Here is a 25,135-nt window from a genome sequence, read left to right on the forward strand (position 1 = left end):
GTAAAGGTCCCTCGTGCCACAGTTCTATTTTAACTTCATCAGTCCACAGGACTTGTTTCCTTAAATGCATCAGGCTTGTTTAGATGTTCCTTTGAACCTTTTGAGTAGAACTTTTTGGCCGCAATGAGCAAAGGTATGTTTGGAGAAAAAAGGGTGCAGAATTTCATGAAAAGAACACCTCTGCAACTGTTAAGCACGGGGGTGGATCGATCATGCTTTGGGCTTGTGTTGCAGCCAGTGGCACGGGGAACATTTACTGGTAGAGAGAAGAATGAATTCAATTAAATACCAGCAAATTCTGGAAGCAAACATCACACTGTCTGTAAAAAATCTGAAGATGAAAAGAGGATGGCTTCTACAACAGGATAAAGATCATAAACACACCTCAAAATCGACAATGGACTACCTCAAGAGGCGCAAGCTGAAGGTTTTGCCATGGCCCTCACAGTCCCCCGACCTAAACATCATCGAGAATCTGTGGATAGACCTCAAAAGAGCACTGCATGCAAGACGGCCCACGAATCTCACAGAACTAGAAGCCTTTTGCAAGGAAGAATGGGCGAAAATCCCCCAAACAAGAATTGAAAGACTCTTAGCTGGCTACAGAAAGCATTTACAAGCTGTGATACTTGCCAAAGGGGTGTTACTAAGTACTGACCATGCAGGGTGCCCAAACTTTTGCTTCAGGCCCATTTCCTTTTTTGTTATTTTGAAACTATAAAAGATGGAAATAAATAAGTTTTCTTGCTTAAAATATTAATATTGTTTGGTACGGACTAGAAGGGCCGAGATGGCCTGTTCCCGTGCTGTAGTGGTTATATGTTTATATATATATATGGTTAAAGAAATGTGTCATCTTTAACTTTATGCCTTTTTGAAATCAGTTCATCTTTTACTCGCTTAGCTATTCACAGTAACAGAAATTTTAAGCGGGGCGCCCAAACTTTTGCATGCCACTGTATACTGCACCTTTACCAGAAAATCTGGAACAGTTTAAGAAATGTTAATATCTACAAGGGCAGATGGACAATAATATTCCAGATCTCAAAAAAGTCTCATGCACATTTCCATTTTAACTTGTGTTACAGTGCTCTCTTTCTCTCTCTGCTTATATTCCAGTGTTGTTGATGGATATACCAAGTTGTGTTGTAAGGGATTCTGCATTGATATACTAAAGAAACTCGCCAAAACAATCAAGTTTTCCTATGACCTTTACCTTGTGACCAATGGAAAGCATGGAAAGATTGTGCATGGGACGTGGAACGGAATGATTGGCGAGGTACCGAGTCTGCAGCTTCACAGCTGCTGACTGACTGCATGTTTGTTCTTCAATGATTCATTAACGAAACCAGTAAATACACCTGGCAGCTGATAGGTGGGATGGCACATGCTGGGGGGAGGAAGTAGATATGGACTGTGGTGTTGAGAAGCTTCGGGTATCTTAAATTGAAGAAGCCAGGTAGTGCGGGGTGAGGGAACTATTACATTAAAACACCAATAATCCATCATCGTGGTGTTTGGAATTCCTCACAGTTCAGCATGTGATTCATCCACTGGCTTGTGAAAGGTTGGAATGATGATGTCATGTCATGTAATCGTCACGCATAGGGAATTGGAGCAAAAAACTGCAAATGTTAGAAACAGAACACTGGATATTCTCGGGTCAGACAGCATCTGTGAGCAGAGAAACAGAACTAAACATCTTTCTACAGAACGGCGAGAGTGAGAAGCACATTTTTAAGTCATGGAGAAGGAGGTGGATCAGGGACCAAAATCAACAATGTTACACGTTTTTAAAAAGCACCAGTTGGAGACAGAAGGAACTAAAGAAATTAGTTGAAACAGATGGGAACAGACACACCTTTGGAAGAAACGAAAAGGAATGGTTACCTGAAATAGTTAAATTCTGTGTTGTGTAAGAGAACAAATGATTTAGTTGAACTTGTTAGGCACAGAACATTTGGTTTGGCATGCAGTTTAGTGATTTCCATGGAGGTGGCAGCCAAGGATGTGGGGGAATTCTGTCCCGTGTTAGTCACAAAATGAACAATACGTTACAACTCTGAAAGTCGAGAGTAAGCATATTATTGTGTAACTGCAAGTAAGCAGTTATTGTTACAGATGTACCCGCCTTCATTCTCTAACACGCGTTGTTATAAAGAACTGGAATGCTATTTGTAACCAAAGTGAGCCAACATGACAGTAAAGTGAACAGACAGAGCTGCAGTCTCGAAATTAGCACCAGCGTGGAGAGAATGAGTTTCCCATAAGGAACTGTTGCTGTGAGACGTTAGGGTTTCAAGGTTACAGTCTTGATTGACAGAAAGAGACTGGAGATGTGGACCAACAGATCAATACAATGTTTTGTTACAGGAAAGATTCATTTGGCAAGTAGTTTGGTTATTAGGAAAGGTCGAGAGAGGTACGATGCCAAGTATACCACAACGGGCAGAGTCTTGAGTTTCTCACTCATGGATGGTCACTGGGTAACCAGTGATAAATAGCGAAGATTGATTAATGAGAGCAGATGCTGATTGTTCAGATTACCACATAAATCATCTGATATTCTGGTTGAAGTTGATTTCATGTTGTAACTTGTAGATGTAGATATTACAGGAACAGCCACTGAGATTACTCAAGCAACTCAGAATGTCACCGTGAAATTTCTGCCTGTCCGACCTGAGTTATTTTAAGATTGTGACTCCAGGTTCTAAACGCCCCAGACAAGAGCAATCATCCCAGCACCTAGCCTGTTAAGCCTCATTAGAAATTTGTAAGACCAGCCTACTTAATCTCTTCTTACACAACAAACTAGAGAAAATAGTTTCCACTGAGAGACTTAGTGTCATCAGTGCAGTGAGCAAGTAGGCGAGCTGGCAATAGGACCATAACATCATAAGACCATAGAGACATAAAAGCAGAATTAGGCCTTTCAGCCTATTGAGTTTGTTTGCCATTCCATCATGGCTGATTTATTATCCCTCTCAACCTCAGCTCCTGCCTTTGCCCCATGAGGTGCCACACATGAGGCTGCTTAACAAGCTACGAGCCCACCGGATTACAAGAAATATTCTAGCAAGAGGCAAAGAGTGGGAATGAAGGGAACCTTTCCTGGTTGGCTGCTGGTGACTACTGGTGTTCATACACCATACTGGTGTCTGTGTTGGGACTGATTCTTTTTATGTTATATGTCAATGATTTGAATGACGAAATTGATGACTTTGTTGCAAAGTTTGAAAACAATATAAAGATAGGTGGAGGGGCAGGTAGTTTTGAGGAAATAGAGAGGCTACAGAAGGACTTGGACAGATTAGGAGAATGGGCAAAGAAATGGTAGATGGAATAGTGTCTGTCATGTAGTTTGGTAGAAGAAATGAAAGGATTGACTATTTTCTAAATGGAGAGATAATACAAAAATCTGAGGCACAAAGGAATTTGGGAGTCCTTGTGCAGGATTCTCTAAAGGTTAATTTGCAGGTTGAATCTGTGGTAAGGAAGACAAACGCGATGTTAGCATTCATTTCAAGAGAACTAGAATATAAAAGCAAGGATGTAATGTTAAGAATTTATAAAACATTGGTGAGGCCTCACTTGGAGTATTGTGAGCAGATTTGGGTCCCTTATCTTAGAAAGGATATGCTGAAACTGGAGAAGGTTCAAAAGAGGTTCATGAAAATAATTCCAGGATTAAATGGCTTGTCATATGAAGAGCGTTTGATGGCTGGAATTCAGAGGAATGAGGGGTGACCTCATTGAAAGCTACCAAATGGTGAAAGGCCTTGATGAAATGCCTTACATTAGTTGGACGCATCAGCGAGGGAGATGAGGCTGAGTACAGGGCTACGGTAGGAAACTTTGTCACATGGTGTGAGCAGAATTATCTGCAGCTTAATGTGAAAAAGACTAAGGAGCTGGTGGTAGACCTGAGGAGAGCTAAGGTACCGGTGACCCCTGTTTCCATACAGGGGGTCAGTGTGGACATGGTGGAGGATTACAAATACCTGGGGATACGAATTGACAATAAACTGGACTGGTCAAAGAACTCTGAGGCTGTCTACAAGAAGGGTCAGAGCCGTCTCTGTTTCCTGAGGAGGCTGAGGTCCTTTAACATCTGTTGGACGATGCTGAGGATATTCTACGAGTCTGTGGTGGCCAGTGCTATCACATTTGCTGTTGTGTGCTGGGGCAGCAGGCTGAGGGTAGCAGACACCGACAGAATCAACAAACTCATTTGTAAGGCCAGTGATGTTGTGGGGATGGAACTGGACTCTCTGACAGTGGTGTCTGAAAAGAGGATGCTGTCCAAGTTGCATGCCATCTTGGACAATGGCTCCCATCCACTACATAATGTATTGGGTGGGCACAGGAGTACATTCAGCCGGAGACTCATTCCACCGAGATGCAGCACAGAGCGTCATAGGAAGTCATTCCTGCCTGTGGCCATCAAACTTTACAACTCCTCCCTTGGAGGGTCAGACACCCTGAGCCAATAGGCTGGTCCTGGACTTATTTCATAATTTACTGGCATAATTTACATAGTACTATTTAACTATTTATGGTTCTATTACTATTTATTATTTATGGTGCAACTGTAACGAAAACCAATTTCCCCCGGGATCAATTAAGTATGACTATGACTATGACTATGACTATGAGTGGATGTGGAGAGGATGTTTCCTATGGTGGGACTGTCTAAGACCAGTGGACAAATACTCAGGATAGAGGGGTGTCCATTTAGAATGGAGATGAGGAAGAGTTTCGTCAGCCAGAGGGTGGCGAATCTGTAGAATGTGTTGCTACAGGCAGCTGAGGCCTCCCCTATGTATATTTAAAGCAGAGGCTAATAGATTCTTGAACAGTCAGGGCATGAAGGGTCATGGGAAGAAGGCAGGAGATTGGGGCTCAGAACAAAATGGATCAGCCATGATGAAATGGCCAAATGGCCTAATTCTGCTCTTGTATCTTATGGTAACCTTTCACACTCTTACCAATCAAGAACCTATCAAACTCCTCTTTAAATATACCCAATGAGTTGACCTCCACATAGATTCTCACAGATTCATCACCCTCTGGCGAAAGAAATTCCTCTTCCCCTATGTTCTAAAGGGACATCCCTGAACTCTGAGGCTGTGCTGTCTGGTCCTAGCCTCCCCCACTATAGGAAACATCTGCAGCATGCCCGGTCTATCTGGGCCTTTCAGTATTCGATAGGTTTCAATGTGATTCCCCCTCATTTTACTCAACTCCAGTGAGTACAAGCCCAATTCATTAAATACTCCCTGTTCTTTAACCCTTTCATTCCTGGAATCGTTCTCATGAACCTCCTCTGGATCCTCTCCATCGCCAGCACATCCTGTGGCATGTTGAATAGCGGGTGAATCGTGAAGTCTTTGGGGTAACTACAAGTCTGTGTCTTTGCTGTTGCTTTGCCTTCGCTTGAGTGCCTGGTGATGTGTGCTGATGCTTTTTTTTGCCGGTGGGGGGGAAGGGGGATTGTTGCTCGCTGCCACTTAGTTGCGGGAGGGGAGCGGGGTGGGGAACATAGGGGTTCTAACATTTAACTGTCCTTCATTCTTTGGGGCATTCCTCTGTTTTCGTGGATGGTTGCGAAGAAAAAGCATTTCAGGATGTGTATTGTACACAGTTCTCTGACATTAACCGTACCTCTGAAACCATTTTTTAGATGAAGGGCCCAGAACTGCTCACTTTGCTCCTTACCTGGAGGCCTTATCAGTGTCTTGTAAAGCCTCAGGGTTATGTCTTTGCTTTTATATTCTAGACCTCTCAAAATGAATTGCATTTACCTTCCTTACCACCAGCTCAACCTGCAAGTTAACCCTTAGGGACCAAGACACAGGTTCCTTAGACCTTTACTTTCTGAATTTGCTTCCTGTCTAGAAAATAGTCTACGCTTCTATCCTTTCTAACAAAGTGCATAACCATGCACTTCCCTACACTGTATCCCATCTGCCACTTCTTTGTCCATTTTCTTAATCTACTTAAATCATTTGTAGACTCTCTGCTTCCTGAACAGTATCTGCCCTTCCACTTATCGTTATATTATCCACAAACTTAGCCTCAAAGCCATCAATTCTGTCATTCAAATGATTGACATATAACGTGAAAAACAGCAGTCCCAACATCAACTCCTGTCTCTTGCAGCCAACCAGAAGAGAGTCTCCCACTCTTTGCCTCCTGCTAGTCAGCCAATCTTTTATCTAGGCTAGTATCTTTCCTGTAATACCATGGGCTCTAGTTTAGCAGCCTCATATCCGGAACCTTGTCAAAGGCCTTCTGAAAATCCTATTAAGCAGCCTAAGTCAGAATCAGAAAGAAATCGTGTCTGAAATGATGATCTACCTAAAGAGATTGAAGTAATTATAGTGATGGATTGATTTAAGATCATGATATATAGTCATTTACTGTTCAAGAGCCAGAAATCGGGAGTATGTCATATCTGGAGATTACAAATTAGTCAGTATCAGGGACAAGCTCATTTCAGAGGAGTGCTCTGCTATCGTTCTGATTACAGAAGCCAGCTTTAGACTGAATCTGTAATGACTATGCTTGTCTGTGAAATGTATTTTCACATTATCTTCAAAGAGGGAAAGGAGTAAGGTGAACTCTAGTGAGAGGATACAATACGTCATTCCTCATGTATGGGGTGCTATTGACTTCTAGAATGACCACTATTCTGGAAGTTACTGTATCCTGGAGCTGTTTGTGTGAGAACTCATTTCATTTCCAGTCCACCTTCACAGGGAGTGCAGGATTGAGGGCTCACGACGAGTGTGGGCCTGAGGCCAGAAAGCGAGGCAGTGGCAGAATGCACTCTTTGAGGTGGGGTTAATGGAGAGCCTAATGCTTAGACCATACACACTATCTCAGCTAAAATCAAACCACAAGATGCAAAACACATGCTGATCATACTTGCTTATAAAATAAAAAACCTCTCACAGTGGATAAATGTAGAGATAAACCAAGAAATTGATGGCTAATTATTCCAACACTGTTGGTGGGGAAATGACTGGAAATCAATATTGGTGAAAAATAAACTTATTTGGAAAAGTTGAAAGTAATTTTTTATTATCAAATTACACATATGTCACCTCATACAACATTGAGATTCATTTTCTTGTGGGCATACTCAATAAATCTATAGAATAGTGACAATAACAGAATCAATGAAAGACTGCCCAACTAGGACACGCAACCACAGTGCAGAATACAACAAAAAACCATAAGACCAAAAGACATAGGAGCAGAATTCAGCCCATCAAGTCTGCTTCACCATTCCATCGTGGCTGATCCCAGATCCAGATCCCACTCAACCTCATACACCTGCCTTCTCGCCATATCCTTTGATGCCCTGACCGATCAGGAAATGATCAAATTCTGCCTTAAATTTACACACGGACTTGGCCTCCACCGCAGTCTGTGACAGAGCATTCCACAGATTTACTACTGATTGGGTAAAAAAAATTTCTCCTTTCTTCTGTTCTAAAGGGTTGCCCCATAATTTTGAGGCTGTGCCCTCTAGTTCTAGATACCCCCACCATTGGAAACATCCACTCCACATCCATCCTATCTAGTCCCTTCAAGATTTGGTAGGTTTCAATGACATCCCCATGCATTCTTCAAAGTTCTAGTGAGTACAGGCCCAAAGCTGCCAAACCCTCCTCATATGTTAACCCCCTTCACTCCCGGAATCATCCTAGTGAACCTCCTCTGGACTCTCTCCAATGACAATTTATCTTTTCTGAGATATGGGGCCCAAAACTGTTGACAATATTCCAAGTGCAGCTTGACTGGTGCCTTATAAATTATCTCCTTGCTTTTATATTATCTCCTTATATTTAAATTATCTCCTTGCTTTTATATTCTATTCCCCTTGAAATAAATGCCAATGTTGCATTTGCCTTCTTTACCACAGAATCAACCTGTAAATTAACCTTCTGGGAGTCTTGCATGAGGACTCCTAAGTCCCTCTGCACCTCTGATGTTTGAACCTTCTCTCCGTTTAGACAATAGTCCACACTATTGTTCCTTTTACAACAATGCATTTCCCAACACTGAATTCCATCTGCCACTTTTTTGCCCATTCTTCCAACTTGTCTAAATCCTGCTGCAATCATATTGCTTCCGCAGCACTGCCTACACATCCACTTATCTTCATATCATCTGCAAACTTTGCCACAAAGCCATCAATTCCATCATCTAAATCATTGTCAAACAATGTGACAAGTAGCAGTCCCAATACTGATCCCTGAGGAACATCACTAGTCACCGGCAGCTAACCAGAAAAAGCCCCTTTTATTCCTACTTGCTGCCTCCTGCCTGTCAGCCATTTTTCTATCCATGCCAGTATTGTTCCTGTAACACCATAGGATTTTATCTTGTTAAGCAGCCTCTTGTGTGGCACCTTGTCAAACTCCTGAAAATCCAAGTAAATGACATCCACTGCCTCTCCCTTGTCCACTCTGCTTGTTACTTCCTCGAAGAACTCCAACAGATTTGTCAGGCAAGATTTTTCTTTACAGAAACCATGATGACTTTCACTTATTTTATATTTTTTATTTAAATAAATATTATCATAATAAATAAATAAGCAATAAATATTGAGAATGTGAGATGAAGAGGCCTTGAAAGTGAATCCATAGGTTGTGAGAACATTCCAATGATAGAGCAAGTGAAGTTATCTATCCCCTTTGGTTTAAGAGCCTGATAGTTAAGGGGTAATAACTGTTCCTGAACCTGGTGGTGTGTGTTCTGAGGCTCCTGTACGGCAGTAAGAGAGCATGTCCTGGGTGGTGGGGGTCCCTGATGATGGATGCTGCTTTGCTTAGACTCTCTATCATGTAGATGAGTTCAATGGTTGGGAGGCCTTTACCTGTGATGGAAATGCACAAATTGATCAAGAAAACTGATCATGGATTGGTTAATGGCAAATTGTATTTGACTAATACAATTTTAATACATGCATTTCTAAATGACAATAATCTAATCTAATAGGATGAATTGGTGAAGGTTGGTCAGGGTAGTGAAGTGGATGTATATTTGAGTTCTTGGAAGGCATTCAATAAGCTGGCAATGGCAAGGCTTTATTGCGATAATGGGCATGTAGGGAATTAATGGAAAGTTGGCAGTGCGGACACAAAACTGACTCAGTGACAGGAACTACTCCAGATGACGGGTGAGAGATTTGCAGGTCTGTGAGATATCCTGCACAGGAGGATACAGATCCATCTCTCATATTTTCATGGGCTACCAGATTCTGGTGCAGCGAATATAATTCAAATGTTTTCAGATGATGTGAACTATGGCAAAGCGAGGGTGGTGAAAGAAGATTGTAGGATAGAATCCGTGAGCTGGGAAAAGGCAACACCCCCCGTTGTCATGAATTTAAAATGACTAACTTCCGTTTGCCATCCTCGGGGCCTTGTGAGTATCAGAAGCAGTGTCACTGAGGTGATCAAAAGCTTGGCCAGAAGGGGAGCTGTTAACTTTTCTAAAAGAAGAAGGGAAGTGAGAGAGGATGGAAGCGGGAAGCAGAAAGCAGAGATGTCAGAGGTGCAGTGATTTAAAAATCCACAAGCAGATGGAGACTCACTCCAGGCCAATCAATAAGGAAGTATTCAGACATTAGTCAGGTGAAAAGGATGCTCGACTCCTGAGTCTCGTTTCGGGACCTTTAATCTACTTGGTACCAAGAAGAGAGAGAGGGCTGGTCTCCACCAGCACCCGGTTCTACTCTCCTGTTACAACAGTGTCCTTTTGTACAGTTCAACCTAGTAACAACACTTATTATAATATATCCAATCATTGTATAGAAATATTACCACTCTAACAATATGTTACTCTTCACTTAAAAAAAAACTTGAGAAAGGAGCAGTTACAAGTTAAACTATCTTGCAAACTCAGCACATTAGTTCTTATTTCTAGGGTTGCAGCAGATTAGACTCGTACCTTATCTCACAGGAGTTAGCATGTAACATTCTTCCATTTGCACACAATGCTTTTTGCTTTGCAGTCTGCTTGACCCAAGTCACGTAGCTTATTAGCCCTTTTCCTCCACAAATCCCTCCTTGTTGATCTTCTAGATCAACACTCGTATCGTTTACCCTACTCACATTCATATTCTCTCATTGAGTCTAGCTCCGGGTAGGGGACCTCGTAACCCTCAGGAAAGAGGCGCATTTTCAGACATTCCTCCTCAGCATAGCTATCACTACCATCCTTTTCCTCCTCCCCTTCCCTAGAGGTTCCAGTCCTTCCAGCTGGTCTTCGTACATACATGAGGGCTAGAGTCATCGGGTCCTCTCCTCCGGAGGGTAGTAGGGCACAGAGGTACAAACTACCACCATTACAAGTATTATCCCATAATGTACCAGCGGCCCCCACCAACTTCCAAGCAGCCACCATTCACCCCCAGGTGGGTTACAGTTGTGGAACAGTTACAACACGCTGGAGGAACTCAGCAGGTCGGGCAGCATCCGTGGAAACGATCAGTCAACGATCTACACCTGTCCCTACACCTCCTCTCTTGCCACCATTCAGGGCCCCAAACAGTCCTTCCAGGTGAGACAACACTTCACTTGCGAATCTGTTGGGGTCATCTATTGCATCCGGTGCTCCCGGTGCGGCCTCCTCTACATCGGTGAAACCCGACGCAGATTGGGGGACCGCTTCGCCGAGCACCTCCACTCTGTTCGCCACAACAGACAGGATCTCCCAGTAGCCATCCACTTCAACTCTGCTTCCCATTCCCATTCAGATATGTCCATACATGGCCTCCTCTGCTGCCATGAGGAGGCTAAACTCAGGTTGGAGGAGCAACACCTCATATACCGTCTAGGTAGTCTCCAGCCCCTTGGTATGAACAGAGAATTCTCCAACTTCCAGTAATTCCCTCCCCCTCCCTCCCCCTATCCCTATTTCACTCTGCCCCCTCCCCCAGCTGCCTATCACCTCCCTCATGGTTCCGCCTCCTTCTACTACCCATTGTGTTTTCCCCTATTCCTTCTTCACCTTTCCCGCCGATCCCCTCCCTGCTTCCCCTCCCCCGCCCCTTTATCTTTCCCCTTACTGGTTTTTCACCTGGAACCTACCAGCCTTCTCCTTCCCAGCCTCCCCCCACCTTCTTTATAGGGCCTCTGCCCCTTCCCTCTTCAGTCCTGACGAAGGGTTCTGGCCCGAAACGTTGACCAATCTTTTCCACGGATGCTGCCCGACCTGTTGAGTTCCTCCAGCTTGTTGTGAGTGTTGCTTTGACCCCAGCATCTGCAGAGTATTTTGTGTTTATAGATGTGGAACTCCGTGCCCACCTGTTTTATTTAAGTCACTGATTTCTTTATGTGGTCTGCAAGATTGGTGATGGGTGGTTCCTTTCACTCTACTCGGCAGCAGAACAGGTGCTATTTACTCAAGTTCCTCTCCTTTTTTGTAGTGCTGTTTGCACCGAGTGGCGTCTATCCAGTCGGGTCTTCCTCCTACCTCCACTGCGGTCCGAATGATCAATCGGACTTGAGAGGGTCCTTTCCACCTCGGAGAGAAAGGATCTTTTATCATATTTCCAACATATATCCGATCCCCTTGTCTGAAGGGGTGCACGTTTCCTTTGGTCAGGGGAATTTGGGCGTCCCTCACTTGGCCATGTAGCTTTTCCACCTCCTGACACACTGTTTGTGCATATTTTTGGGTTTTTTCATCATTCCAGATCAAAGCTACTCTCTCCGGTGTCATGGGGGGCTTCAGCCCTGTTGTTATTGGTCTACTCATCAATATTTCATGTGAGGTGAGCTCTGTACTCCGATTCTTCCGGTTTCGCAAAGCATACATTACCAGAGGCAAAGCCTCGAGCCATTTAAGGTCATTTTGCTGACACACTTTGCCTGGTGCATTTTTTATTTCCACCATTCCCAAGGATTGGGGTTGATAGGGGATGTGTAACTTCCACTGAAGTCCCAGGGTGTCTTTCAGCCCTTGTACTAATCTGTTGGTAAAATGAGTCCCCCTATCACAATGAATGCACGATGGAATCCCAAATCTCGGTCTGATTTCCTTCATTTGGGCATTCACTATTGTCCTAGCATCCTGGTTAGGTATGCCTGCACCCACCGAGAGAACATATCTATTACCACCAATATATACTTGTAACCTTTCTCTACTGGCATATGCACAAAGTCTATCTGCAAGTTTTCAAATGGCATTTCTGGCTGGGGCAAATGATCGTACTTTGCCAGAGTCTTCCCTTTATTGTTTTGCTTACATATCAAGCATGTCCATGTTACGCTTTCGATTGTGACAGTCATCCCAGAGGCATACCATTGCTCACTAATCGCATGCTGCATCGCTCCTTTGCCCATGGGCCAGGCGAGCCAGGGGCAAAAACAAGCTGTGGGGGACAAACAACAGGCCTACCAGGGTGGCACCGTAAGCCCGCTCGTGGGCTGCAAGCAGCTTTTGTCCACACACACTTTTCCTGCGGTGTGGCAAGATCTTGGGCTTGCTGCAGTCTGTCGATACTGAGCTCTCCCTCCCCTGTTTCCACCCGGGGGACCTGCAATATCGACAGCTGCTGGAGCACCAACTGCTTCGCTGTTGTATCCCTTTGGAAACCTCGTCTCCTGCCGAGGTATGTGCCTCACATTTAATTATGGCTAGGGCCTGCGGCAACTGGATGGCCTCTAACAAGTTAATAACCAACTGAATGTTTAATAGGTTTTCTGGAAGAGGTAATGAATCCTCTGTTCTTCCAGAGCTGCCCAAAATCATGGGCTACTCCAAAGGCATAACGGAAATCAGTGTAAACGTTTGCAGTCTTGCCCGAGGCCAATATACGTGCCCGAATGAGGCCGAGATGTTCTGCTGCCAGTGCGGACATTGCGTTTGGCAGAGCGTAAGCCTCTATAACTTCATGGGGAGAAACGCTGGGTGGCAGCGGAATTGAGGAGCATGGTCACGGCATGGGGTACCACACAGTGCAAGGGTGATCAGGCACTATGGGGATGGATTTTCTGACGATCACTGCTCGGGCTGCCACTGCTCACAGGCAGGAGGGCATTCCCTTTACGACAGCAGGTGAGGCGGATGGAGTAATAGGCCACTGGTTGCTTGCCATCCCCCGTATTTTTGGCAAAGCACTCTGGTAGCAAATCCTTGCTTCTCATTAACATACCGCAGGAACGGCTTCTCTTAGTCAGGTAGGCTCAGGGCTGGTGCCTCACAAAGGGCATCTTTTAGGGCTGTGAATGCCCGATCCCTCTCGTCAGTCCGCCACACTGTTGCTGGCTGATTCTGCAGGGTGGCTGTCTGGAGTACAGCATCCATTTCTCTATACTCCGGTATCCACCCAACCATTCCCAGGAAGGAAAGAATTTCCTTCTTTGTCTTTGGTAATGGGATGTGCCGGACAGCCAAAATACGGACTTTTTCTAGTCCTCTCATTCCCTCCATCAGCTTGAACGTGAGATACTGCAATGTGTCCTGGCAACACTGAAACCCGGTGTCCCCTCTCAGCCAGATGATGTAACACCCTAATTGTATCAGCTAGGCAGTGAGGGCCGGTGTCTGAAGCTATCGGGATATCGTCAGTGTATTGGATAAGGGTGATTGACAAGGGTTACTCGTCCAGGTCATGCTTTCTGGCTGCCGCATGCTGGGCTTTCCGTGTATCCCTGCGGCAATCGGATCCAAGTATACTGCTGGTATTGTAGGTGAAAGCGAAAAGATACTGGCTGTCAGCGTGTAGAGGTATAGAGAAAAACGCCGAACATAAGTCTATGGCGGTGAAGGTACTGGCGGAGGCGGATGTAGAAGTGAGGATGATGTTGGTATCGGGGACCAGTGGGGCAATGGGCATAACAATCTTATTTATTGCTCTTAGGTCCTGCACAAATTCGTTCTCCCTTCCTGGTTTTGGAATTGGAAGGATGGGGGTGTTGCAGGGACTTTGTGTCTTAACCAGCACCCCCTCTTGCAGGAGAGACTGTATTACTCTGCCTGAGCTATCAGGCCATATTGTTTCACACAGGGCAGGCGGGATCCCTTCATAAGGGTCACCCGATGTTCTGGTGCTGTGCACCCCATACCGACATGGTTCTCGTGTTCGGTCCACAGTCCGGTGTTAAAGCTGGCGAGAGCTTTCGGGTAAAGCGGGGGCCCTGGCTCGGGCGGGCCCTGCTGCTGGAATAATGCCTTTCACATTATAGGTCTTACGGTAATCCTTCCTGACTGCCTGTCAAACAACTCGATGGGGAGCATAGTTGCGCCCGGGGTTAGAGCAGATATTGTATGAGCTGGGCGCGATATTTGTGATAAATGGTGCACCGTAGGTCCAATGTGCTTTGGTCTGGTGGGGGTCTGCGGGTCCCCTGTGAGAGAGCCCCTCTGCTTTCCATCGGTTTCATTGCTGGTTGTTTAGTTTTACTGCGACTCCCAGCCCTTCGGGGCCCAAGAACAGAAGGGGCCCGGTTCTCAAGGTCTCCGTGCTCCCAATGTAGGGGACTGCCTGCTCATCATGGGTGGGATCTGTGCCCTGCTCGTATAAGGTGGTGCAGTGAAGCCCCTTGTTTTCCTGGCTGGTTTCGAGGAGGTATTGCAAATACTGTCCTTGCAAGTCAGAGGGATTCCCCAGGGCTGTGCGTAGTTGTTGCATGAGCAGGGAATAAGGGTTGCAGTCCTGTTGCCAGCAGTACAGTACTGGAGTATCAGGACAATCATCCACTCTTCCAGTGAGCTTTAACATCTGGGGCACCCGAGTTTGTGGGAGATGCATGTAAATGCCATCAGGTCGACAGTACAAGGAGTCTGTCTGTCTAACAAGCGGAGGGGGCTTGTTTTAGAAATTATAAAGGTATCAGTAACATCCATGTTATCTATTGTTAGCAAGGTGGGTGCCGAAAGGGGGTCTGTCATCAGGACACCGGCTACCCCAGTGGTGCCAATCAACTGTCCGTTAGCTTGCACGTCTGCGGAGGGGCACAGAAGGTGGTGCCAATCAGCTGTCCGTTAGCTTGCACGTCTGCAGAGGGGGCACAGGGTGGTGCCAATCAGCTGTCCGTTAGCTTGCACGTCTGCAGAGGGGCACAGAAGGTGGTGCCAATCAGCTGTCCGTTAGCTTGCACGTCTGCGGAGGGGGCACAGGGTGGTGCCAATCAGCTGTCCGTTAGCTTGCACGTCTGCAGAGGGGCACAGAAGGTGGTGCCAATCAACTGTCCGTTAGCTTTCACGTCTGCGGAGGGGGCACAGAGGGTGGTGCCAATCAACTGTCCATTAACTGGCACGTCTGTGGAGGGGCACAGAGGGTGGTGTCAATCAGTTGTCCATTAGCTTGCACGTCTGCGGAGGGGGCACAGGGTGGTGCCAATCAGCTGTCCGTCAGCTTGCACGTCTGCGGAGGGGGCACAGGGTGGTGCCAATCAGCTGTCCGTTAGCTTGCACGTCTGCGGAGGGGCACAGAGGGTGGTGTCAATCAGTTGTCCATTAGCTTGCACGTCTGCGGAGGGGGCACAGAAGACAGAGTAGTGCTGGCATCAATCAGACAAGCCACCTCATTATCTCCTGTTTTTACAACCATCATGGACTCTTCTGTCATACTTCTGGATGGTCTGATAGCTGCTGTTGCACCACTGGTTCTCCGCAGCACCCCGGTTGCTGAGATAAGGGATGAGTAAAAGAGGAAGTGGGCGACTGTTGATCCTCTGAAGCCCGGGGAGAGGGATGGCAAAGGGAGAACAGACAGTTCCAGTCCCAAAGGCCCTTTTCCCCACAATTTCGGGCATATAACTGGGCAATCATGGGCCCAGTACCCCTTCTCACCACAACTATAGTGTTGGTTGCTTGGGGGTTCAGGAGATTTCTTCAGAACCCCGAATTCCCTCCCCTTTCCTGCCCTCATCCCTGAAGTGAGCATCCTTTGCCTTGGAAGTATTAGCCTACTGGCATTTTCCCTCTCTCGTCTGTTTTCTGAGAAAGGAGTCCCTCCCGATCAATATTGTACAAAGCCGTCATTGTCTGCACCCACGTTTGATTTTGCCAGTTCAGATCCCGTAATTTATGTACTTGGGTTTGCTACTGCCACATGTAGTTCAACAAGGTCTGGATCGCCAAGAGGTCGTTCCCCTATAAGGGTATCCCTGCACTCTCTTCCCACTTCTGCTTAAACCTTGCTATGAAACCTGGAATTGGTTCACCCTTCTTCTGCAAGCACTGTGTCACCTCCCTTGTATTGCTATGTTTTCGTGCTCCCCCCATTATAGCATTTTTCCCTCCGTTCTCCAACCAGTGTGTTGTCGTCTCATTACCGGGCACCTTGTCATCCTGTCTCCAGTATCCCCCTTCCCTCAGGGGTATCACAAAAGTCTCCTTTAGGGAAGGCAAGGAGGACCCATAGGCACATTTTAATAGCATCTGCACATCCCCTGGGGAGGGGCGAATATATAGTACACATCTGGACCAACCAATTGTGGAAGGTGTTTGGTTTTCAAGGGGGGCAGGTGCCTTCGTGACCACGGTATGTACTTCAGTTGGGGTCCAGGGTTTTAAAACAGGGACGTCACCCATCATGATTTTTGGGGCCTGGATTGTTTGGTTTGGCCCCTCCTTTCCTTCTTTCTCTCTTCGTCCCCGTGTTTGCGGTTGAGTCGCGCGGCCTCCCACAGCACCTGTGGTGCTGCTCACTTCGGTCTCATCTCCAGCAGCCCTAGCACCTCCAGGAACTGTCACGGCCACATCTTCATAGGGAGGGGGCAGGGGCAGGGGCCTGGCTGTCTCTGCATCTGGCTTTGCCCATAGTCAGTGGTCATCTGTATCAATTCCTCTGTGTCCCCCCCCGGGGAGCGCTTGGGGCCGACCTGGGATACCGTCCCGGGGCCGACCTGGGATACCGTCCCAGGGGCCATTGGGAGTCTGGGGGATTTTTCTTACCTGCTCCTTAATCTTTCTTAGGGGGCTGGTGTCTCTTGGCTACCTCTTCCCATTTATTAAAACAGCGGATCATATAATCCGTATCCCAATTCAGATCCCCATCTCCCATTTCCACAGTCTCTTTCCAATCCCTTACCTTACGCAAGTTTAATGTGCTGCGATTGGATCAATCTCCTTGCGACCACCCATACAGGTTACCCCGTATCGATCATCCCCTGTTTCACATTTTACTAAATTGGCCAGCAATCCGGGTGGTACCAGGGCGTTCCCAATTAATTTCCGGTGCTCTCTTACCTTCTTGATGTTCCTCTCCATCTTCTTACTTACTCTCAAAGTTCCTTTATTAGCAGGACCAGCATTACCTGATCGACTGCTGCCGTTTCCCATCCTTCTTGTCTTTTTCTCTTCTTCATGTCAACAGAGCAGTTTAATTCACACTTTCTCCGAACCCCAGTTTCCCTTTGAGCGCTCACCCGTTTACGCGGTCCCTTCCCAATCAGTGGGAATCGAGTCGTTGTGTTCTTTTTGTTTCCTTCCAATTTCAGCCTCCTATCTTTTCTCAGACCCCCAGGAACTGAGTCTCCAGCCGGAGATAAGCCTTACTCCCAGAGTTAGGTCCCTTGAACTTTGCCTTACTCCTAGAGTTAGACCATAACACCATAAGGTATAGGAGTTGAAGTAGGCCATTCAACCCATTGAGTCTGCTCTCCCATTCAATCATGGGCTGATCCAATTCTTCCAGTAATCCCCACTCCCCTGCTTTCACCCCATACTCTTTGATGCCCTGGCTAATCGAGAGCCTATCTATCTCTGCCTTTAATGCACCCAATGACTTGGCCTCCACAGCCACTCGTGGCAAAAAATTCCACAGATTTACCACCTTCTGACTAAAGTAATTTCTCAGCATCTCAGTTCTAAATGGATGTCCTTCAATCCTGAAGTCGTGCCCTCTTGTCCTGGACTCCCCTATCATGGGAAATAACTTTGCCATATCTAATCTGTTCAGGCCTTTTGACATTCGGAGTGTTTCTATGAGATCCCCCTCATTCTCCTGAACTCCAGGGAATACAGCCCAAGAGCTACCAGATGTTCCTCATATGATAACCCTTTCATTCCTGGAATCTTTCTCGTGAATCTTCTCTGAACCCTCTCCAATGTCAGTATATCCTTTCTAAAATGAGGAGTCCAAAACTGCACACAATACTCCAAGTGTGGTTTCGCGAGTACCTTATAGTGCCTCAACATCACATCCCTGCTCCTACATTCTATACCTCCAGAAATGAATGCCAACATTGCATTCGCCTTCTTCACAACCAACTCAACCTGGAGGTTAACCTTTATGGTATCTTGCACAAGGACTCCCAAGTCTCTTTGCATCTCTGCATTTTGAATTCTCTCTTCATCTAAATAATAGTCGGCCCGTTTATTTCTTCCACCAAAGTGCATGACCATACACTTTCCAACATTGTACATTATTTCATTTGCCAGTTCTTTTCCCATTCCCCTAAACTATCTAAGTCTTTCTGCAGGCTCTCTGTTTCCTCAGCACAACCTGCTCCTCCACCTATCTTTGTATCATTGGCAAATTTAGCCACAGATCCATTAATACTGTAGTCCAAATCATTGACATACATCGTAAAAAGCAGCGGTCCCAACACCAACCTCTGTGGAACTCCACTGGTAACCGGCAGCCAGCCAGAATAGGATCCCTTTACTCCCACTCCCTGTATTCTGTCGACCAGCCAATGCCCCACCCATGCGAGTAACTTCCCTGTAATCCCATGGGATCTTATCTTGCTAAGCAGCCTCATGTGCGGCACCTTGGCAAAGGCCTTCTGAAAATCCAAGTACACCACGTCTACTGCATCTCCTTTGTCTACCCTGCTTGTAATTTTCTCCAAGAATTGTAGTAGGTTTGTCAGGCAGGATTTTCCTTTCAGGAAACAGTTAGGTTGGTTCCTTGAAATGACAGCCTTTTTCAGTTGTAATCGCTCCTGCCAATTCTCTCACTTCTTACAAATGTACTCAATTGCCAGACTATGTGTTTGGTCCCGGCGCTCCTTATTTCTGCTGGAGCAGCCGGGACTGTCCCCCAGGCACAGGAGTCGCAGCTTTCTTGTGCACATTAGGATAGCTACCCCGATCGTTTTCCTTTTCTGCTGGGGTTTTCCCAGCTGTCCCCCATTCGGATTCCGTGATGCTGGGATCCTGCCAACTACGCGAGATTGCCATGGAAGTTTGACCCCAGTCAGGTGAAAAGAATGCTCGACTCCTGAGTCTCGTTTCGGGACCTTTATTTTACTCAGTTGGTATCAAGGAGAGAGGGCTGGTCTCCAACAGCACCCGAATCTACTCTCCTGTTACAATAGCATCCTTTTATACAGTTCAGCAGACATGTTATAATATATCCAATCATTGTATAGAAATATTACCACTCTAACAATATGTTACCATTCAAGTTGAACTATTTTGCAAAGCTCAGCACATTAGTTTCTGTTTCTGTGGTCGCAGCAGATTAGACTCATATCTTATCTCGTAAGAGTTAGCATGCAATGTTCTTCTATTTGCACAGAAGGGTCTTTGCTTTGCAGTCTCCTTGACCCTAGTCACGTAGCTTATTAACCCTTCTCCTCCACACAGACTTCCCCAAACCATACGCTCCTAGATCACATTATCTGTTCCCTTGTATTCACTCTCTCCAATTGCACTTCTCCCATTCTCAGGATTAAATTCCTTTTGCCACTTTTGTGTCCACCTAGCCACCCAACAATCAATCAACCAGGTTGATAAATACCTTATATTCCGTCTGGGTAGCCTGCAACCTGATGGCATGAACATGGACTTCTCTAACTTCTGCTAACGCCCCACCTCCCCCTCGTACCCTATCCGTTATTTATTTATATACACACATTCTTTCTCTCTCACTCCTTTTTCTCCCTCTGTCCCTCTCACTATACCCCTTGCCCATCCTCTGGGTTTTTCCCCCCCTCCCCCTTTTCCTTCTCCCTCGGCCTCCCGTCCCATGATCCTCTGGTATCCCCTTTGCCAATCACTTGTCCAGCTCTTGGCTCCATCCCTCCCCCTCCTGTCTTCTCCTATCATTTCGGATCTCCCCCTCCGCCTCCCACTTTCAAATCTCTTACTAGCTCTTCTTTCAGTTAGTCCTGACGAAGGGTCTCGGCCCGAAACATCGACTGTACCTCTTGCTAGAGATGCTGCCTGACCTGCTGCGTTCACCGGCAACTTTAATGTGTGTTGCTTGAATTTCCAGCATCTGCAGAATTCCTGGTGTTTGATAAATACCATGGGAAGTATAGAGCTGCATAGGAAGAGCTTTCTATTTGTCCATTTTTCTGGCAGTTGCTACACATTGCCTCCTGCTGCTAAACCAATATTGGATCCAATATTGAGTCCTGACAAAGGGTCTCAGCCCGAAATGTCAACTGTATTTCTTCCTATAGATGCTGCCTGGCCTGCTGCGTTCCACCAGCATTTTGTGTGTGTTGCTTGAATTTCCAGCATCTGCAGATTTCCTCGTGTTTGGATCCAAATTAAACTTTCCCTCAGATCCCATGGCCTTTTACTTTTCTGACCAATCTGCCATGTTGAACCTTGTCAAACATTCTGTTAAAATCCATGAAGATAACTTCAAACACATTGTCTTCATTGCCCTTCCTTGTAACCTTTTCAAAAAATGCTTTGTTAGTCAAATACAGACCTCTATTATGCCACAGTAGCAGACTGTTCATGTGACACTATTACTGCTTGGCAGGGGTGGGTGGGGGGTCTGAGTTTGGAGTCCAATCCCAGCACCCTCTGTAAGGAGACTCTGTACGTCCTCCCCGTGAAATGCGCCGATTTTCTCCGGGTGCTCTGGTTTCCTCCCACAGTCCAAAGTTCCGGGTAGATTAATGGGCCATTGTAAATTGTCCCATGATTAGTTTAGGGTTAAATCTGTGTTGTTGGAGAGTGCAGGGTGGTTCGGCTCGAAGGGTTGGAGAGGCTTATTCCACATTGCATTGCCAGATAAAAATAAAATGCATTGCAAATATCCTGGCAGGGAGGTTTGCTAAGGCTGTTGTGGAGAATTTAAACTAGAATTGCTGGGGGGTGGGAACTGAACTGAAGAGACGGAGGAAGGAGCAGTTAGCTCAGAAATAGAGAAATCTTGGAGACAGTGCGAGAGGGAGGATAGAGAAGGGATGCGCTGACACTGGCAGGTGATTGGGAAGGGAGGCGCTCAGACTGATGGTTTGAGATGTGTCTATTTTAATGAAAGAAGCATCATGAACAAAGCGGATGAGCTTGGAGCGTGGATCAGTACTTGGAACTATGATGCTGTGGCCATTACAGAGACTTGGATGGCTCAGGGACAGGAATGGTTACTTCGAGTGCCAGGCTTTAGATGTTTTAGAAAGGACAGGGAGGGAGGCAAAAGAGGTGGGGGCATGCCACTGTTGATCAGAGATATTGTCACGGCTGCAGAAAAGGAGGAAGACATGGAGGGATTGTCTACGGAGTCTCTGTGGGTGGAAGTTAGGAACAGCAAGGGGCCAATAACTCAACTGAGTGTCAAGGGGTCAATAACTGGAGGGACATCGGGGAGCATATAGGGAGACAGATTCTGGAAATGTGTAGTAATAACAAGCACGTGGTGGTGGGAGATTTTAATTTCCCAAATATTGATTGGCAAGGAGTTTTGATGGGGTGGAGTATGTTAGGTGGGTTCAGGAAGGTTTCTTGACACAATAGTAGATGAACCTACAAGGGGAGAGGCTGTTCTTGATCTGGTATTGGGAAATGAACCTGGTCAGGTGTCAGATCTCTCAGTGAGAGAGCATTTTGGAGATAGTGATCATAATTCTATCTCCTTTACAATAGCATTGGAGAGGGATAAGAACAGACAAGTTAGAAAAGCATTTAATTGGAGTAAGGGGAAATATGAAGTTATCAGGGAAGAACTTGGAGGCATAAATTGGGAACAGATGTTCTCAAGGAAAGGTACGGCAGAAATGTGTCAAATGTTCTGGGGATATTTGCGTGGCGTTCTGCATAGGTACATTCCAATGAGACAGGGAAAGAGTGGTAGGGTACAGGAACTGTGGTGTACAAAGGCTGTTGAAAATCCAGTCAAGAAAACAAAAAAAGCTTATGAAAGGTTAAAAAAAACTGGGTAATGATAGAGGTCTAGAAAATTATAAGGCTAGCAAGAAGGAGCTTAAGAGTGAAATTAGGAAAGCCAGAAGGGGCCATGAGAAGGCCTTGGCGGGCAGGTTTAATGAAAGCCCCAAGGCATTCTACAAATATGTGAAGAGCAAGAGGGTAAAACGTGAGATGAATAGGACCTATCAAGTGTGACAGTGGGAAAGTATGTATGGAACCGGAGGAGATAGTGGAGGTACTTATGAATACTTTGCTTCAGTATTCATTACAGAAAAGGACCTTAGTGATTGTAGGGATGACTTGTTGTGGACTGAAAAACTTGAGCAAAGAGGATGTGCTGGAGCTTTTAGATTAGGTTAGATTTAGATTATGAGGACGCTCAGTCCTCATTTATTGTCATTTAGTAATGCATGCATTAAAAAATGATACAATGTTCCTCCAGAAAGATATCACAGAAACATAGGACAAACCAAGACCAAACTGACAAAACCACGTAATTATAACATATAGTTACAACAGTGCAAAGCAATACCGTAATTTGATAAAGAGCAGACCATGGGCACGGTAAAAAAAAAGTCTCAAGTCGCGATAGCCCCATCATCTCACGCAGACGGTAGAAGGGAGAAACTCTCCCTGCCATGAACCTCCAGCGCCGCAAACGTGCCAATGCAGCACCCTGGAAGCACCCGACCGCAGCCAACTCTGAGTCCATCCGAAAACTTCCAGCCTCCGACCAGCCCTCCGACACCGAGCACCATCTCTGTCGAGCGCTTCGACCCCGCCCCAGCCGGCGAGCAACAAGCAAAGCCGAGGACTCGGGGCCTTCCCCTCTGCAGATTCTGGATCACACAGTAGCAGTGGCAGCGAAACAAGCATTTCAGAAGTTTCACCAGATGTTCCTCCGTGCTCTCACATCTGTCTCCATCAAATCAGGATTGTGCACAGCACCCTTCTTGACAGATTACAGACATCATACACCAGAGTGGCCACTGCGAGCTGCGTCACGCCGTCATCTTCTCCTCTTCTTTGGAATGCATCAAGTTGAATATGTCTCCGGGACTGGATGAGATATACCCCAGGCTACTGTGGAGTGCGAGGGAGGAGATTGCTGATCCTCTGGCAATGATCTTTGCATCATCAATGGGGATGGGAGAGGTTCCAGAGGATTGGAGGGTTGCAGATGTTGTTCTCTTATTCAAGAAATGGAGTAGAAATAGCCCAGGAAATTATAGACCCGTGAGTCTTACTTCAGTGGTTGGTAAGTTGTTGGAGAAGATCCTGAGAGGCAGGATTTATGAACATTTGGAGAGGCATAATATGATTGGGAATAGTTATCATGGCTTTGTCAAGGGCAGGTTGTGCCTTACAAGCCTGATTGAATTTTTTGAGGATGTGACTAAACGCATTGATGAAGGTAGAGCAGTAGATATAGTGTATATAGATTTCAGCACGACATTTGATAAGGTACCTCATGCAAGGTTTGTTGAGTAAGGAGGCATGAGATCCAAGGGGACCCTGCTTTGTGGATCCAGAACTGGCGCCCACAGAAGGCAAAGGGTGGTTGTAGATGAGTCATATTCTGTATGGAGGTCAGTGACCAGTGGTGTGCCTCAGGGATCTGTTCTGGGACCCCTTCTCTTCATGATTTTTATAAATGACCTGGATGAGGAAGTGGAGGGATGGGTTAGTAAATTTGCTGATGACACAAAGGTTGGAGGTGTTGTGGATAGTGTGGAGGGCTGTCAGAGGTTACAGCGGGACATTGATAGGATGCAAAACTGGGCTGAGAAGTGGCAGATAGAGTTCAACCCAAATAAGTGTGAGGTGGTTCATTTTGGTGGGTCAAATATGATGGCAGGATATAGCATTAATGGTAAGACTCTTGGCAGTGTGGAGGATCAGAGGGATCATGTGGTCCGAGTCCATAGGGTACTCAAAGCTGCTGCGCAGGTTGACTCTGTGGTTAAGAAGGCATACGGTGCATTGACCTTCATCAACCGTGGGATTAAGTTTAAGAGCCAAGAGGTAATGTTACAGCTATATAGGACCCTGGTCAGACCCCACTTGGAGTACTGTGCTCAGTTCTGGTCACCTCACTACAGGAAGGATGTGGAAACTATAGAAAAGGTGCAGAGGAGATTTACAAGGATGTTGCCTGGATTGGGGAGCATGACTTACGAGAATAGGTTGAGTGAACTTGGCCTTTTCTCCTTGGAGCGACGGAGGATGAGAGGTGACCTGATAGAGGTGTAGAAGATGATGAGAGTCATTGATCGTGTGGATAGTCAGAGGCTTTTTCCCAGGGCTGAAATGGCTAACACGAGAGGGCACAGTTTTAAGGTGATTGGAAGTAGGTACAGAGGAGATGTCAGGGGTAAGTTTTTTTACACAGAGAGTGGTGAGTGGTGGAATGAGCTGCCTGTAATGGTGGTGGAGGCGGATACGATAGGGTCTTTTAAGAGACTCCTGGATAGGTATATGGAACTTAGAAAAGTAGAGGGCTATAGGTAACCCTAGGTAATTTCTAAAGTAAGTACATGTTCGGCACAGTATTGTGGGCTGAAGGGCCTGTATTGTGCTGTTGGTTTTCTGTGTTTCTATTTACAAATCCATTCTCAAACAATAAAACCTTTCGAAATGGCTAATAGGCTCCTTGAGCGGATGCCAATAATTTTCCCAACACTCTCTAAAGACTGTCGAGTTGATAGGAACTACAGAGTTGCAGGAAGAAATTTGAAAAGAGAAATGAGATACTTTTTTCAAGCCAGGTGTAAAGGGTTGCTGAACCTTGTGGCAGTGTGATTCAGGAAGTGGGATCTGGTGCTGACTCAGACATGAACAACAGCATTCAGATCAGCTCTAGATTCCAGGCAGGAAAGCTTTGGATTAGTAAACTCAGAGGCAATGAGCGCACTGCTGCGTGTTCCAACAGCAAAAAGATGGAACCAGGTGATGTTCAGAGATAGAAGAAGCTGGTTTTAATGATGCTTTAGAAACGTACCTGGTTGACATGTCATCTCAAGGTAAGGAGCCAGCTTGATTCACT

The 25,135-nt window shown here is 46.0% G+C and overlaps 1 protein-coding gene across 1 annotated transcript in view; it reads left to right on the forward strand.

The window, feature by feature from the left end:
• Positions 1-25,135, forward strand: part of LOC134336574 (glutamate receptor ionotropic, NMDA 2C-like) — a 118,949-nt gene that overhangs the window by 53,186 nt on the left and 40,628 nt on the right. The window contains exon 6 of the mRNA XM_063030860.1: positions 1,120-1,279. Coding sequence (XP_062886930.1) covers positions 1,120-1,279 — 160 coding nt within the window. The remainder of the gene's footprint in view (positions 1-1,119; positions 1,280-25,135) is intronic.

Source organism: Mobula hypostoma, chromosome 22, assembly GCF_963921235.1.
Source record: "Mobula hypostoma chromosome 22, sMobHyp1.1, whole genome shotgun sequence".
Lineage (NCBI taxonomy): Eukaryota > Metazoa > Chordata > Chondrichthyes > Myliobatiformes > Myliobatidae > Mobula > Mobula hypostoma.